The 17,658-nt window shown below is 40.9% G+C and overlaps 1 protein-coding gene across 3 annotated transcripts in view; it reads right to left on the bottom strand.

Moving 5' to 3' along the window:
- The window catches only part of col12a1b (collagen, type XII, alpha 1b), a 151,852-nt gene that overhangs the window by 100,579 nt on the left and 33,615 nt on the right, over positions 1-17,658 (bottom strand). For all 3 annotated transcript variants that reach the window (XM_085381195.1, XM_085381194.1, XM_085381193.1), the window contains exons 13-21: positions 16,126-16,395; positions 10,219-10,485; positions 9,210-9,402; positions 7,472-7,596; positions 5,269-5,418; positions 4,862-4,981; positions 3,601-3,765; positions 3,269-3,415; positions 1,664-1,809 (exon numbers count right to left, since the gene is read on the bottom strand). In XM_085381195.1, coding sequence (XP_085237321.1) covers positions 1,664-1,809; positions 3,269-3,415; positions 3,601-3,765; positions 4,862-4,981; positions 5,269-5,418; positions 7,472-7,596; positions 9,210-9,402; positions 10,219-10,485; positions 16,126-16,395 — 1,583 coding nt within the window. The remainder of the gene's footprint in view (positions 1-1,663; positions 1,810-3,268; positions 3,416-3,600; positions 3,766-4,861; positions 4,982-5,268; positions 5,419-7,471; positions 7,597-9,209; positions 9,403-10,218; positions 10,486-16,125; positions 16,396-17,658) is intronic.

Raw genomic sequence — 17,658 nt, 5'->3', positions numbered from 1 at the left:
ACCAATAATATACACACACACACACACACACACCATACGAGCAACTCCAAACACAGGGGTAATCTTCTTAATCGTGTATTATTTTTCCTGACACAGAGATCAGATTGAACAGGACCCAAGAGTAAAAGTTTAGACATTTAATATTTGTGCTGGGTTTTCATGAATGTACGTGTTTGTTTTTCTTGTGTCCTGCTTCCTTCTGAGCTGTCACAGTATCAGTCATTCGCTTATCATAATCCAAGGACTTTATGTTCACAATATTGGAAATTTGAATTATAATAATAATAATTTTAGAGTCAACTTTACTTTGTTTATTGTGTACTTCTTTTCTTCTTTCTGGCAAATGATGACACTCTAAATATGAGACTCTGTAACCAAACCTTTAAAAAAATAACAATTACATAGTTTTGTTATAATGATATCGATCCTAGCATCAGGTTTTCAGAGACAAATCCCACTCATCGATTTTTAGTGTCTTTGCCTAAAACAGCAGCTGCACGGGTTGATCGTACATTTTTAAGACTTAAAATTAAGCCAAGAACACACTTCACTCACCGCACAGCCCCTTCTTTGTCTATTAATTTAACGCATTTCTATTTTTCCTTTTGAATATACACAGTTATATACGAGTTCCACCTCGTGGCAGCACGCTATGGCCTCTGTGCTGACCCTCCTTGTAACGGGCTGAAGTGGGTGTAAATCCCAGCAGATAAGGTCTGCACTAATACCCAACGCTGTTCAAGCAGTCCAATGTAAACATGTTAATGAAAAGTGGCTGCAGGGGAGGCATCCTGGCTCAGTGTGAATCTATAACATTAAACCAAATAGATGGAGTGAAATCATCGCAGGCTCTGCCTGACCAGAGCCAGTAAAGGGTCCAGTAACGTGTTGTTAAAGACACAACTGACAACAGATCACGTCTAAACTCAGCGTAGGTTCAGTAAACCAGCCAGGATCCACATTTCAGATCCTGGGGGCCACCTAAAGTGCAGTTTTGAATAAAAGCCAGACCTGGGTGTTTGGAAACTCACCCGAGAGTCTGTTTTTGTGTGAGGGAGGGCGGGAGGGAATTTAGCGTTAATTAGTCTGTTTTTGTGCAACAGTCATTATCTGAAATTTACAGGAAGCTGTGGTTTTGGTTTCCTATAAACAAACAAAAGAATTATCTAATTAGCTAATAGGAGCCAAAGGGAATTCATAAGAAAACAAGTTGCTGTTTGATATTCAGAGAATGATCCAACAGCTGGCAAACATAAAGTTTACCGTCACAGGAAGCAGACTGAGCGGATTCTTCTAAGTCCTGTAAAATACTCCAATTATCTGAAGGTCTTTTGACCATTTAGAGATGGAACAATAGAATGGATACCAGACAACAATGACATAACCGACTTTATACCGAAACCAGGTGGAGGATGCGAAGAGGAAAGAATAGGGTACTGCCTCTCTCCTCATTTATCCTCATCATACCTTCAAACAGTGTGTTATGTTCGAGATTGCTTTAGATCATTTTCTTGGAGCGTATCTTTTGACTTTAATTTCCTGTTTCCTCATCTCTATGTCCTTACTTTAGTTTTTTTTTTATGTCAATTAAATTTTATTGTGACTGGTATCTGACGAGTTAAACCTTGTTGCCTGGTTTTAGAGAAGGTGAGCTTCATCTCACCTCCTCGGTGGGTCCCCCGGCCGCCATCACGTAAGTGACGCGGAATTGGTCCACGGGACCGTCAGGTGGAGTCCAGGTAGCGCGGAAAGAGCTCTGCGTCACCTCCGAGGTCACCAGGTTGGTGGGCGCTGCCACTGACTCATCATCTGAAAAGAAACAAACGGCACAGATATTGGGATCCACAAATCTGCCCTCGCTCCTCTGACAGTAAAGCTCCTGGCCGGCTGCTTCATTTAAAAACTGGTTTTCTCCGGCTCAGCTGTAAATTGTTTCCTCTTAAAATTGATTTACACACATAAAGTACGTCCACTACGAAAGTTTCCATCAGATGACTTGGATGTGTCGCAACGTCCTTTGAAGGTCTGAAATAATTGAGACTGTCAGGCAGAGCTGAGTCAAATATATCTACAAATTTATCATTTTTGCTTTTATCTTTCAGCCAAGTCTGGATAATGTCAAAGTAATCTCTACTCTCTACTTGTCAGCAGCCATTAGTTTCATCTCTCAAGCTGTACCAATGAAGAGGATGTCTTTGATTTAGACTAAAAGTTTTTGTCAGCAGATTTCACAGGCTCAGGTTCTTATAAAACCTGCTGAAAGCCTGCGGGAAAATAAACACCAATGTCTGATTGTCCATGTTAAAAACTGTTTGTTTTTTTAAACTGTGATGTTTCCACCACCACAGTAATTTTAAAGAATAGTTTGTACAAAGAGCTGTGAGCTGCTATTTACTTGTGAAAATGTACAGAGCTTTAAATCTTTAGCTAAAGCGTACCATATCGCCATGTTCTGCGGCATTTTCATGAGCAGGAATAAGAAGTTTATGATGAAATTGTGATATTTAAATCACACTGCTTTGGACTTTCTGCTTCATTTGTTTTAAATTCTGCCAATGCATACTGTATGTGTTTGCCTTGTCATACCAAGCCGCATTTCCACTAGTGTCCACTTGAGGCAGACTCAGACTGAGAGTCAGTCCCTATAGACTGCCATGATAAAATGTCCAACTTTACAGCAGAAATAAAGAGATTCACAGACCGATACAAAAAACACCCCAGCTTTGGCCTGTGGATGTTTTCCCCTTTTGTAACACCTGTACAGGTGGTGAACAGAATAGAAAAGCCTTATATTGTCATTGTACGTGTACAATGAAACTTTGGGATAAGTTGATAACGAATGTTTGGATAAGTCACCCCTTTGGATTTTGTTAAGGCTTAAAGTTAAGGATGTGGCCATTATGGCTAATAGGATGGTGCAGACACAAGCGGTCGTAGCTGCTAGCCCTGCTCGGCTTCACCTACGCTAATTCAAATCACTGAAGTAGACCTCTAGAACAGCTTTGTGCTGCTGGCACTTCTTGGAGCATTTTAATGGAACTATCTGCTGTGTGGTTAATTACACAAACAGACTGTCCCAGAAGTCTGTACTTCAGTTTTGGTGAGTTTGTTGCTCATAGCAATACTTAGTTTATGTTTAGGTCCATGGATGCACCTCGATAACATTAAATAATTAAGATGACCTGATTACTCACATATTTTATCTTTTAGTTAGCGCTCATTAGCAGGTATCTGTGCCAGTGTTCTGAGCATGTGACATCTTCCCTACCTGAGCCCTTAACGCTGTTGCACAGGTTTTCAGAGAGTTCGTCAACAATGTCCAGCAGGAACTTGAAGTCGTTGACGTTGTACATGTGAATGTCATCTGGGTCAGAGGCGATGGACCTCAGCTCATTCTCATCAGCGTTTTTTACACCTGTGAGAAAAATAAACCATGAGTTTGATGAAGGAAGATGACTAAAGTGGCTGCTGGTTGATCATTTTCAGCCCATTCTAGTAAAGTCAGGTACTTTTTCTGCTTCGCTGCATGCAGGTAGCAATCATCCAAAAGTTCAAACGTGTTTTAATTTCCTTTTCTTTAAACCAGTGAAGCTCACTCACCAATAGCATAGAGCTCAATGTCGCTGTCTCTCAGGTTCTGTGAATTTACAATGACTTCATCCTGGGATTTTCCGTCAGTGATCAGGACGCCTATTTTGCGGGAGTCTGGACGCAACCCCACGTTGGGTTTGAAGTTGTTCTGAAGGATGAAGTTCAGAGCCATTCCTGTACCACAGTGAGGAAGAAGTTTCAGTTATGTGTGCAGATCACAAAGCACTGCATGCTGCTTTTCTGTTGTTTAACCCCTCTGAAACTAACCTGACCCATCAGAAAGCTTACAGCTGGATCATGTGATACCGAATATGTCCATTATCAAGGACAGGAATCGAGAACTGGTTCTATTGACCCCACTTATTCGTTCCTCTTGCACACACGCCACAGTTAGCTGATTTCAGTTCACGTGTCAGAGGTGGAAAACAGTGCCACAGTCTAAGAGCGTTGATATGGACATTACTTTTATTTTCATTGGACAAAAGGACAAGAGTGTGATGGTAAAATGGAGACTGCATCTAGGACAAACAGCTGTTAAATTATGCTGCTAACACAACTTCAACTCTTTGCAAGCATCTGCACAGACAGCATGCTAACACTAAGCTAGCCAAGAACTCAGAGTGGAAGCTGAGTGAATTCTGACCCCAACTCAGCAGGCAGATGCTGAACTTCAACAGGTAACAAACTGATGAGCAGCCTTTCTACCTATTCACTGTGATCGCTTTAAAGTTAAACCCCTTATAATTCTGTGTGTCTGTCTATGAGTGGTAGGTTTGGATTTCCATGGAAGACCATCATGTTATAGTAGATCAGCTTTTCCTTCCAGCTGTTCAATGCTAAGCTCAGCTGCTGCTTCCAGTGTTTTGTCACTATTAACTTGTACTGCTTCTGCTTATATCTTCTCAACTGAGTAATAAAATAAAAGTCTTGTTGAATTATTACCGTCTATGCTTAGTGTGTCTCGCCTCGCTCTAACGCTCCATGCTGCATCTTATTAACTTTGTGTCAATTCTCTCCGGTAGTTTGTCCATCGTCTTCCTCACATCTGTCTGAAGTTTCTTCCTCTTAAAAGTGAGCTTTTCGTTCTCCACTGTGGCTGAGTCTCACACCAAGGGTTTGGCCCCAGTATGTAAAGTGCTTTGAAATTATACTTTATACTTTGTATACGTTGTGATTTGCCACAGTATATAAAAATGAATCAATTTGTCTCCCACACTGGCACCCAGGTCAGTGAGAGCTGGGCCAAAGTACTAAAAAAAAAAAAAATCACCCGTCATGGTGTTTCCTCCTTTATATGGCAGGTTGGCAACAGCATTCATCAGGGATTCTTTGGTGGGGTGGGCGTTCAGGTGCCATTCAGTCTTTGGGTCACCGCTGTACTGAGCCAGACCTGCAGAAAATACAACACTAAGGATACAGCCACTCTGATTTGGTGTAAAACAGCTTATTTCAGATACAGGATGGGGGTTAGATTGAACTGTTACTCACACAAAGCTACTCTAGTAAATTCCCAAAATTAAAATATGGATCTAGAAATGAGCACAATATCTTCCATTGAGGTTTAAAGATACCATTAAGGGAGGTTAAGGTTAGGCGAATACCAAGAGACAGTTGTCTGAAGGAAAACATCCCTCCATGTGACTCATGTCGTTATAGTAACAATAGTGAAAGCTTTACCAATCTGGACTCTTTCTGGGCCGATGTCAAACACGCTGACCATGCGACCAATGAAGCTGCGGATGGTTTTGAAGTTAATGCGTCCAATGCTCCAGGAGCCGTCGACCAGCAGCACGATGTCGGCCTTCGCTGTGGTCTTACACTGAGCGTCTGTAGAGACGGTGGTGTTGGGAGGAGAGGAGGTTAGTACACAACAGATACCCACCACAAGTGTCTGTTTAGTCTTACTGTGTGAGGGAAAAGTGTGAAAGAGTGAGAGGAAATGCATCAGGAGGACAGAGGAGTAAGCAGGACATCACGAAAACTCTCACAATCACAAGATGCTTAGACAACAGATTTACATTATGTAACACAAATAATTCACACGTTGTGTAACAGCTGTCAGTGCAGAATTAAGAGCTCTCTTCATGGTCTTTTTTTCTCTCTGTGTCTTTCTTCCAGCACAGCAAGACACTCGGGGTGTTTTGTGCTGCTGTAGTCTCAGCAGCGATTAGCCTCTCCCATACTGTGATCTACGAGGCCTCCTGCTCCCTGAAGTTACTGCGCATTCCTGCTCCAGGTACCTGTAGGGGGTGAAAAATGGCCGCTCGTCCATGTTTTTAGGACGACACGCCCAGCAGTTAAAAACAGGGTGCCTGTGTGTGTGATTAAAAAGATGAGAGGAGACGAGCAACTTCATTTTTTAGCAGGCAGCAGAAACAGATGCTTGATGCTCGAGTTGGATGCTTGGCCGCGGTCTGTCTGAGTTATACCACCGCCAGTAAACAACGCGCTCATGTCCCGGTGCCGTTTATTAATAAAAACAGATGTCATAAACAGAGGCAGCTTTCATAGGTTTCTAATAAGCTGCAGACAACTGTTGGAATCAGTGTCTCTGAGGAGGAGCAAATGAAAATTCAGCCCAGTGTGTCTGTGTCCTGCCGAAACCTGTAGCAGCTCCGAATTGTTGTTGCTTTTGTGTCTAAGCTTCAGTTAAAGGAACTGTGTGGTGTTACTATAAACAAGATGCTTGAAAGTTTCAGAAAATACAAATAACTATTTCTGGAGTTGAGATTATTTGCATAAAAGATGCTGTTTGTTTACAAGTAAACAACAGTAACATGAGTCTGAACCTGTATATCTCCACTAAGGCTGAAAGCTCCCTGCGCAGCATGCATGAGATGAGATCCTTCCAAATTACTTTGAAGTGTTTTCTTCAGATTTACATGATGACTCGAAATTGTTCTTGGTTCAATCTGATACATTTTTGTGATGACAAAATCTCCAGTTGTTGCTCCAAGTTGTAATTTCGACTGTAATCCTGCTATTAAACAGGCAACTCGTCCAGAATTGACAGAAAACCTGCCCTTTTATGTTTGCGATGACACACACTTCACCCTCACTTTTTCTCTCACTCTCCTTTGTGGATGCAATTAGCATTGAAGGTTAACGTTTTCATTAGCCAAATCCTGAAAAGATGTTTGGAATCACGTTTTCTCGCTTCAATGTCAGATTTTTCCAGTTTTGTGTAAAGAGCAAAATTTAAAAAGGATTAAATTTAATGGACAGTAAAAAAATAATGTTTCTGCAGCATATTAAGGACGCATTAAAGACCATATGGACCTGTCAAAAACACTGAATTAAAGCCTGCTCTGTTAGAGCTGCAGTTCAGTAAGCAAGGATCTTGGAGTGGCCTGGCGCGTTCCCTGCTCGGTGGGCAGTCGGTCACCGTGTCTGCTTCGCATTACAGCAGGAATTTCTGCTGCGGATCAGCACCTCCTCAGGGTCTGATGGGAAGCATAACATTTTCCTAGCTGCATACATCCCTCCAGCATCGAACCCTCTGGATCATAAAAAACTCTAACTGCTTATGGCAATGCCATTAAAGCTCAGTGCTTGCAGCATGTGAGGGGATCATTTGTGCAGTTCATATATATATTCATGTCAACACCTGATCGCATGTAACTCTGCTCCACATTACACTCCCACTAACAGTAGGGAGGTGAGAAAATGTGAGCCAAGCATCTCTAAATAATTTCAATGAATCGTAATCATCTGTGCCGAGTTTCAGTCCCACAGCGACAGCGATTTCAATTCCCTGTGATAACATATAAACCAAAGTTTTGGCACTAATCTGAGCGACACTTCAACGTCAGAGATCAGAGAACGTCTGCTCTGCAGGCCTGCTAATGAGCGCAGAGAGAAGTTTGTTGTCGGCTTTTACCAGAAAGAGTGACATGAGGAGATTCGGGTTCATCCTTGAGAGTCGTCTTTTCCTCTCCTGCAAGAGGCAAACTCTCTCCTCCATCAAACATCCCAAACACAGCGACAGAGTACTTTGTTCCTGATCTGAGGATAAAGGGGAAAAGAGACAAACCGCTAAAATCATCGGAAAAAAAAAAAAAAAAAAATCATCATCAGCTTATAAGCCTATAAGCAGTGAACCCTTTACTAATATTAACTTTTCAACTTATTAACTTTTTTTTTACCAAAGACGTGGAACTTTACGAAGTTGTTTCATGTCAGTGGTGAAGCTTTGCTGCTTCCCTCAGTTCTAAGCAATTTTGTACAGCATAAACAATCAGATGACATCATAGCTGGTGGAGGGTGTGCTGAAACCTAAATGTTTGACTGCAGTCAGATTCGCAGCACTGGTTCAAGAATAAATGTTAGTTTGAAAGCATAACAAAGCTTTATTTGATTTATTAAGGGTTGAATTCCAAACTAAGATGTAACTTTACCCCTCAAATTTCAAATTAAGAGATTCCCTATGAAGGTCCGAGTAACACTGAACAAAAACAATGTGTTTGTGTTCAGTGTTACTCAGACAATGCTAATAGCCAGATTTGGGAGGTTTTACCTGCCTGCTGTGATCAGAATATAATCTGAAATCACTGCACACAATGTAGTCTACAAAAGTTTATTTTTGGAAAAGCTTTACATCTTTTGCTACTGTGCATCAACCTTGTACCATGTATTCAGCTAGCTAAGCTGCTACCTAAACATTAGCACTGTTTATGTGTTTAACAGTCTAAGCACAGAAAAACAGCTTCCCCACATCAAAATTAATGATTTTTGTGTAAACATTTACATTTCTATTAGTCTTTGTGCAATCATGCTGTAATAATTCAATTCCATTTTATTATTATTTTATTTATATGACGCCAAATCACAACAACAGTCGCCTCAAGGCGCTTTATATTGTAAGGTAGTAATATAGAAGAATACTGTAAAAAAAGGTCCTGTACTGTATCCAGGTCCCTACAGCCTTCCAATAGGAACCCATAACCCCAATCTGTATTTTCATAGCAAGTTGATAGAATCAGTATCTAACATGTATCTCTTATCTTTAACCACATTAAATATTTTTTTCACCACAGCAGATGATCTGCCTCCATCTCCAACCCTCTGCATGTTCTCCATAAAACTCGTCTTCCTCTTTTCATCCTTTCATCTCTACCATACAAAGAAATATTCATAAGTTAACATAAATGCTGCTGTCTTCTCTGGGCCTAAGCTCATTTAAAATAGAAAGAAACAAAGAGGAAAACTTTTCTGTGGTCTGACGAATCAGAATTGGAAATCTTTTGGAAAACACGGACACCGTATTCTCCAGACTTAAGAGGAAAGAGAGCATCTGGCATGTTATTGGCATTCAGTCCAAAAACCTGCATTTGAGCAGCTAGAATCCTCTATCAGACAACAATGGGACAACAGTCCTCTCCCAGACATTCAGTAGCGGCTCTCCTCAGTTCGCAGATATTTAACTGCAACTTTCCCTGATACTACTGGGTCAAACTACTTTTCTGGACCAAATCCTATTGTTGACAAGTTATAGAATTTATGAGTTCTGTTATCATAGTGTCCATTTAAGCCTTTTCCTGTTGACTGTCTTCAATATTTGTTGTTTCCTTTTAAATGAAATCCTCTGCGTATGCCATAAAATAACTCTGAAAGCTTACCTGAGTTCCTCTAGAACAACTGTGTTATCATAGGGGCCAACAAGGAGCTCCTCAAGGTCAATATCATTCCCTGTGGGGTGAAAGGTGACTTTGTAGCCCCTGACTTCCCCAGGTGCTGGATCCCAGGACACTCTGAAACTGGTCCTGGTGGGCTCTGAGGTCAGAAGGTTCCTGGGACTCTTGTACGGTGACACTGAAATAGAAGAAATCAGTAGGAAATTCAGGACAAACTAACCTAGAACTAAACTCGACACAACTCCAACTCTTGGCGAAGGTTTTTAAGGATCAGCCACGCCACATTCAAGCCAGTTTCTCATTAGTCCATAATACAATTCCTTGAACCCAGTGTCGACCGTTAGGAAGCCCAGTGTCATGCTGTGTGTTAGTAATGCTAGCGTGTGATTGAGCACGTGTTTATCTGTGATTTTAGTGTTCTCGTGAGGAGGCGCTGCAGCACCTGTGGTGTGAAAAATACTCCTCTTAACAAGTAGTTTAAACTTGAAGTCAGTCCATGAAATTGTTGGTGGGAAAACGGGAAAAAAAATCTGCAACTTGGAACAAAGAAACATTTTTTTTTCCAAGGCACCGTGACTTGGTGTGAGGTTTCTCTGAAAAGTTGTGAATAAATCTTTAAATATACCAGGTTTATACGCTGCCTGGAAAATACAGACAATTCTCTAGTTAACTTCAGCACTGAGGATTAAACCCTGGAGGCTACACATCCTCACACATCCTTAGAGTGGGCCTCAGATTTACTTTTTCTCATTATGTAAAAGCTCCTTTAAAATTAGAGCAATATAACATGAAAACTTTCTTACAGGAGTATTTTTTCTTATAAAAAATGACTTTAAATGAGTGACTCTGTGCCCATTGCATCCAGCACCTGAGCTAAACTCATCCACCAGCGATCATATTTTTAGACTGAGCACAGGTATAAACGTCTTGGCTAAGATGGACATGTTTCTGCAGTGTGCTGTCTCTCAGAGGGTTGAATTATGGACCAACGTACGTGTCGTTCCTACTCCTTGCCTTGCTTTTCCTTCCCTGCGCTTGTAGATGGGCAGAACGGTGATATTGTATGTGGTCGCGGGCTTCAGATTCTTCATGATGGTAGAAGTGGCCTTTGCAGGGATTTTCTGGACCACTTCTTTGCCTCCGTTGTGGGGAACGTACTTCAGCCGGTAGTTGAGCAAGTTGCCCGGCGCTGGCGTCCACGTGACTCTCATGGTTTTCTCTGTCTCGTCTGACACTCTCAGTCTTTTCCCATCAGCAGAGGCTGAAAACATAGAATGCACTTTTAATACTGCAACAACATAATTCAGTATCGTTAAAGAGAAACTAGTTGTACCAGTTCCCCTTTAAATTGTTCCTGGGGAAACCTAAACAAAGTATATTTGACTTATCCAGGGTTTGTTTTAAAGTAGAAACCTGGAGGGCTGAAAAAATGCTAAAATCTGCAGTTCCCCCGATGCCCACTTGGGGCTGGCTCCAAAAACAAGTCAGTCCCCACAGACTCCCATGTTAAAATCTCCAACAGCTGAAATAAACACATTTACAGCCTGCTCCAAAAACAGTTTTGGCCTCTAAAGCTCATTTCTCTCTTTATGACACACGTATGGAAGAAGATTATTTTTTCTTTACTTGCCCCGTTTATATTTTATTGACGTTTAAAGTTGAGCAAAATGGTAAATGGCTCATGGTTATGGTATCACTGCCTTTTGGAACAAATTTATTGCATAATCACAAATAATATAGCTTATTGTGGCATTAACTGAACTAACAGCCCTTCTACTAAGTCTATGTTTTAGTTTTGTTTAAGTGAAATTCTTGTGTTTCTAGTGTTTTATTCATGCTACTTAGCAATAATTAGTTTAAGTCTATGGACACAGCTTCACTCCACCATCTCCTCTAAACATGGTCCCTTCTGGCTTCATAAAAACTCAGCTGGTAATGCCATTATGTTAAAATCAAGGGTTCAAAATAGATCCTACAAATTAGTGAGTGACATCAATGTGAGTTTGTCCACCTCGATGTCAATATTTTTAGACTCAGGCCTTTTTATCCAGGAAGTCTCTGCACGGAGCCAGGCTCTGTTTTAAAGGCTGCCAATCACAGCACACACACTGAAAAGGCAATCCCATATGATGTTTTTAATTAATTATTTTATTTGATTTGTCATGCACCTTAGTTATTTCTGCTTTCTCCTTACTTTATGTTCCTACTATTATCTTTCCCAGTGTTCATTCCTCGCCTCTTGTGTGTGATCTTTGACCTCTGCTGTTGCCAAACTGCTTGTAAGTCTGTGTGCTTTCTTTATTTTTGGAACGCTGGATAGTTTCTGCTCTTTGTCTTACTGCCTGTCCTCAGTCTGCACCAGCTGTTCCTCGGTGTCCGACCTCTGTTCTATTTACTAAAACCCGGATTCAGGATTTTTACCTGCTAGAGATTTTGTCCTGTTAAAATTGAATTTAATAGAATCTGATAAAATGAAATTTACTTGATTGGTGTACATTCACTTTATACCAAGCATATTTTCCATAATGATTAATTATTAAATTAACCTATGATTTTATAAATTTTACTCACAATTATTGGGTGAAAGATCATTGTTTGAGTCTGTATAGCTAAAATTGTGATCTCAGCTGGTCTTCCCACCAGGCTTGAACCAAGACCCAGCTTTATATAGATAATAATTCACAGCCACTCCAGCGGAGTGCAAAAGCCGGACGTGAGAAGCATAGGTTCACTTTCAGCCTAAAGCTCTTTTCATGTAATGTACTTTTTGCCACATTTCATGTCCTTCAAAAACACTCAGCATTGCTGCCATAAAGCTCACTCAATATTTCTTTATCTGAACCATTCCAGCAATCATCACTTCTTTCGGCCACGTGAGGTATCCCTCTGTATTCCCTCAGTCGTCGTTAGCATTCATAACTGCGGGCCTAAATGTTGAGTAATACCATCAGCTACCTGCCAGATGTAATTGGCTGTAAATTAGGCTTTCACCCAGAAGTGATCGGTTGGGAGGAAATGGTAACCACATTTTCCTTTTTGCTCCGAAACAACAGAGAAGCCCTGTGAATTAAAATTAAGTCATTCTGACAATACTGCGAGCGATTACAAAAACTCTGTGAGGAAATAATATGTATATTTAATGATCCCGGGGAAAGTTTTTCAAACTACTTGATTTCACTCTGGAGGATTTTTATAGGTGGAAAAAAATACTGAATCCAACTTCTCCGTGTGTTGATGGATTTAAACAAATCTAAAGCAGGAGATTCAAATTTCCTGCTGGAAAGATGCAGAGGGAGAGCATGAAGTAGGATGCGATAGTTTATCTGTGCCTTCTTTGTTTCGGGTGGCCCGTGTGTGTGTGTGTTTAATTTCCCATGTGTGCAAATGAAATGAGGGACGCGTTGACATTTTTAGAGAGTGCCTCAACTCGGACACAATAAGTGAGCGTGCAGTTCACAGGACACCCACGCTGTAGTCGTGTTATTGCTGAGAACGCAGCACAAGCAAAGCTGCCACCGCGCTGCAGCTTCGCTTTAAATCTCGGCCTAAAAATAATCTACACTGAAAATTTTAATTTCAATTTGGACGGCTTTCACCAACCAGGAACCAGAAACCCATTGGAGAGTGCCAACTGTATGATTATGTAAGAAATAGATTTTTTTTTCCTGACAAAAGGAAGCATTGAATCTGTTTTGGCTCACGTTCACTTGCAATCAGAACAGCGAGTTTCAGCCAAATGTCTGAAAATAGTGAGGACGTCCTTGACTTCCCCTCTGAGGGTTAAAAACACGGGTTCGTGGCCTGAACGCTGCCTTTTAAACATCTGGACTGATGCTAACCAGATGATCTCAGAGTAACTAATCACTGTGATCTCAAGCAAGGCACTTTAACCCCCAAATAAAGATTATTTATTCATTCAAAGACAGGAGGATACACAGGTAAGGGTAAATTTCAGGTGATAAGAACTGATCTCAAAATCAGATCTGCTTCTGCCAGAGAGAAGAAAAGTTTCTGGAGTCCTTTTTAAAAATGTATAAATTGTTAAAGACGACTGATATCCCCAAGCAGCCCTCATGTTGCGCAAAGATGACTTTTTTGGCACCAAATAAAACACGAACTACATCTGAAGTAACTCATTACTCACCTTATTATACAGACTACCCTAAATAGTGAGTGTGACATTGTAGTCTTCACCCTATATATGTTTAGAGTTTATCTTTACTCTAAACAGTTCACTTAAAGTATCCCACAACGTACTAGGAAAAGTAATGAAGTCCAGCTGATGGTCACTGCCCAAGAGGCAGACACACTGTGATGTGCCAAAAGCTGCTGATCTTGTTTACCATGACCTTTATGGTAATTTCATAACTTATTAAATCAAGTCATTTAATCTTGAAGTCTATTCAAACATTTGACAAGTCTGGCTGCTTTTGTTGCACAAAATGAGTTTTACAGGGAAAACAATGGTCTGAAGCATTTTCCCAGTGTTTCCCAGCTTCTTATTTGTTTAGTGTGACATGGGTTAGGGTGAGGTGTTAGGGTGGACTCAACATGAAAACACTTGGAGGGTTAATGTGTGTTAACAGAATATTGGACTGGGGAACTTGGGCCCAAAGATGCTCCAACCCAGAAAGAAGACACATTACAAGCTGCACTAATGATCTTTTCTTTTCATCACTCTGCTGCCAGATTTTGTGAGTATGTGCCGCTGACAAACAGACAGCTCCAGGGAAAAAAGCTGACCCCCAAAAAATGCCTTTCTATGTTTGTGGCTTGTAACAGAAGGGCCAAATATTTACTTGTGTGACTGCGGGAAGTGAAGCTGCAATCATCAAGACTAGGGATGGGTATTGTTTAGGTTTTATCCGATACCGGTGCCAAACCGGTACTTTTGAAACGGTGCCGGTGCTTAAACGGTGCTCGAACCGGTGCTCGAACCGGTGCTTAAAGAATGGAGAACACAAAATTGGTCCAAAAACCTCTCATGTTCAGCAGTTTTTTTGTAAAAAGATAACAATGTTAGCCTTTTCTGCAGCTATGGGGCATATATGGTATCACTCTTGGATGGAAGCAGTGCTTAAACAATGGAAAAAACACAAACTTTGTCCAAAAACCTCTCGTTTAGCTGTTTTCCACTTTTTCTTTGGTCATTTTAGCCTTTTTGGCCAGGGTGAAGGGAGTATCTGCCATCAAACAAGAAGACAGCCGCATGTAGCTATGATGATGTTTGCTAGTTCACCTTACATGCATTAATGTAATAACGTGGTTAGCATACTCAACGTAAATTACACACCAACAACATTAAGCTACTCGCCCAGAGAAGAACGGCTGCTGCTGCCATCATCATCCGTCATCATTTCTGCTACACTGGCAGGGCTAGGGGCCAGGACTCTACTCTTCGGGTTTTTGGGGGATGTGGCTAACTCCGGGTCCGATAACAGGCACCACACCCGCAGTAGATGTGCACGGTGTGAGGTCTCGCGGCAAGCTATCAAATACGGCGCATTTCTCGGCTTTTAAAAAAAATGCTGTGTCGCCAGGTGTTTCATCGGATTTGAGGTGTTACCTCCTTTGCACAGTATCAGCTTAAAGCACTTGTTGCAGGCTGCTGAGTTTGCATATTTTGCTGTGAAGTACAGCCAGACTTTTGACCGCTTCACCTTGGGCATTTTTAATCTGTAGCTCTGCTCTAAAAGAACGTACGTACCTGGGCCCGCCTACTATCCTCAGAAACGTAAAAGGATTGGCTAGAATCTAAAGTGTATCAGAGCTCAGGGAAAAAAAAGCACCGAAATAAAGCACCGAAATGTGCGCTGCTTTTCGGTCTGGTTACTACCGTTTATGACAGAACCGTTGCCATAATGGCACCGGATACCGGATACCATCCCTAATCAAGACATAAAGCTCATGTGCCAATAACTGCAGTTCCTCTAATGTCCACTTGAGGCTACCGCAAAGTTACCTTTGTTCTGTATGGGTTATTTCCTTCTTTAGAGCAGATGTGTAAGCTGTGAGTTTGGAAACTGTCAAGGCTTTTATAGTATAGTTATAAGTTAAGGAGTCAAAATTCAAAGAAACTAGAATCCAACAGGTGGTCTCACTTTGCTGCATCCACCTTTTATGTACATAATATGCTCAAGTCCCACCTCCAGCCCCAAGTGGGCCAACACCCCCCTCGCAACTAAAATTAAAGGTTTAATTATCACCAAGATTTGCTTTTGTTCGTTTTTCTGAGAAGCTGTAACTGACGACATGTTCATCGACACCAGAGGTGTCAGTGGAGTTAAGCTAATCATCCGGCTGTTTTCCTTCCAGGGTCACATACACTAGTGTCAAATGGAAATAAGAGAATCTATTGACTCTTATATAAAGTGCTGTTTCACAGAGATGGTTGGGACGGTATGATATGCGCTCTCCTAAAGCTTTTCGTGGTCTTCTCTGAGTGGGACGCTTTTAAATCACACTCTGGTCGCTACCTAATGTCAGGATGTCAGACCATCTTGGCGTCAGTAGAAAGGGCACTGCTGACTGTAGGTCCCACCTTCCAATTAAAAGTTGGGTAACACCATGATGTTCAAGCAAGGCCAAAGCACTTACGTCCAGCACTCTATCAAGACTTATTCCACCATGACAAGTGAGACCACACGGGAAGGTTTGCTTTCTCTTTGCTAACGGTTGGTCCAATCTGTGATCTGGTTTTTGTTTTGAGAGTCAGATCAAATAGAAACATATGTTTGCTCACGGTTAACATTTATTTTGTCTGTTCTTTCATAAATACTTCCTGTAACTGTCATTGATTATATATGAATTTCTTTATTTTTTCAGCTTTCATCCTTTGGTGCATGCATGCATTTTCTCTTACTGCTAAAGATGAAAGACTGAAGAGTTTATTAAGTCTTACCATCTGTGATTTCTGATCCCGTGAGTGGCTCGCTCTCTTTGTGGCGGTAGGCAGCGACCACAGAGACTTGGTAAAGTGTCTCTGGAGTCAGACCTTCCAGCACGGTGCTGGTTTCATCTCCTGGCACCGTTTTTTCTTGGATCTCCTGGGAAAACATCGACTTCCACTGAACACGATACGTATTCACATTCCCAGGCGCCGCTGTCCAAGACGCCACGAAGCTGGTGTCAGTTACATCGCTGGTGACCAGGTTTTTAGGAGGACCCCCCTCTGGAAGTAACAGTTAAGCAGAGAATTAATCAAAGGAACGTGAGACAATAACTTATACTGTGTATAAAATATAAATGGCGATGTAATGTTGATTCCACAGTTTTAGTTTTTGACACCATAGCAGTTAAATTTCCTCTCAAATCACAGCAGATGTTTTCAGACTTGACTGTGAGCATTTTTTATACTGTACAGTCACATTGGCAGACATGTTTTAATGTTCTTTCCAGTATTTGTGACTTCTTTTATTTAAAACCATCCTCCCTTTTAAACAAAGGGACCATAATGGACGTGCTGCCAGATCTAATTATTTTTCAAAATGGAAACTATTAAAAGGCAATCGAGTGGACCGATCACCACAGCCATAAAGGCCTGAGAGGACGGCATAAACATATGTGAAGAGCTGTCCGGTGCTTTTTGTTCATATTTTGGGGATATTTTGAGATTTTTCAGCATCATTAGTGAGTGCAGAGCATTGGATAGGGGAAAGAAGAAAGACATAAAACATGTCGGGAACCGCATGAACTCAAAGTGTCCAAGCACCAACAGGAAATCTCTTTAATGTAGTTCACTGGATGTCTTTGCATCATCAAATCATCACTATAGTCCTCCTTTTATTGGAAGATCTTCTGCTGGACGCTTTGATATCTCACTTTTTTCAGCTTTTTGCTGGCTACTCTAGAGTTAATGGTTCGTGAATGTCTCTCTTGTGGGTTTTATGAACCTTTAGAACAATTTATCAAACAGAAAAGTCCTTTTTCACTCCATATTTTGCCTTGTTCCCATGTGTAACATATGTTATTAATATTTCTAGTTCTCTCCGACTGGATTAGATTTCTATTAATTATTACGTATTGGATATAAATCAATTATATTATATTTTTGGAAGCCTTTAAACATCAGATCCAGATGAAAATCAACCCTTCTGATTAACGCTGGCACATTCACAGTTCCTTTTCCTCTGTTGATCATTGACCACTGTTTATGTCCTGAAGGTGAGTTCAATATGATTTTTAGCAATACAATTAATCAATCAATAAAGGGAAATTTTCCAGTAATTAAAGCTGTCCAAATTCTGTTTTGCTAATTGTGGAACTGTGGAACATTACAAGCATAGTTTTAATTACTGGATACCTGGAGATTTGTTGTGGATACTCATCTGTATCTGAATGGACTAACTTGAATTTTAGTCATAATTTTTTTTTTAATCGCCTATTTCCAGACACGTGGGGTTTAAAATAATACTGCAACCTGAACTACAGCACA

Source organism: Rhamphochromis longiceps, linkage group LG15 (genome assembly GCF_057381845.1).
Source record: "Rhamphochromis longiceps isolate RC_006_pf linkage group LG15, R_longiceps_female_GT1.1, whole genome shotgun sequence".
NCBI lineage: Eukaryota > Metazoa > Chordata > Actinopteri > Cichliformes > Cichlidae > Rhamphochromis > Rhamphochromis longiceps.
Note: the sequence above shows the minus strand (reverse complement) of the source record. Positions and strands in the feature narration are given on the sequence as shown.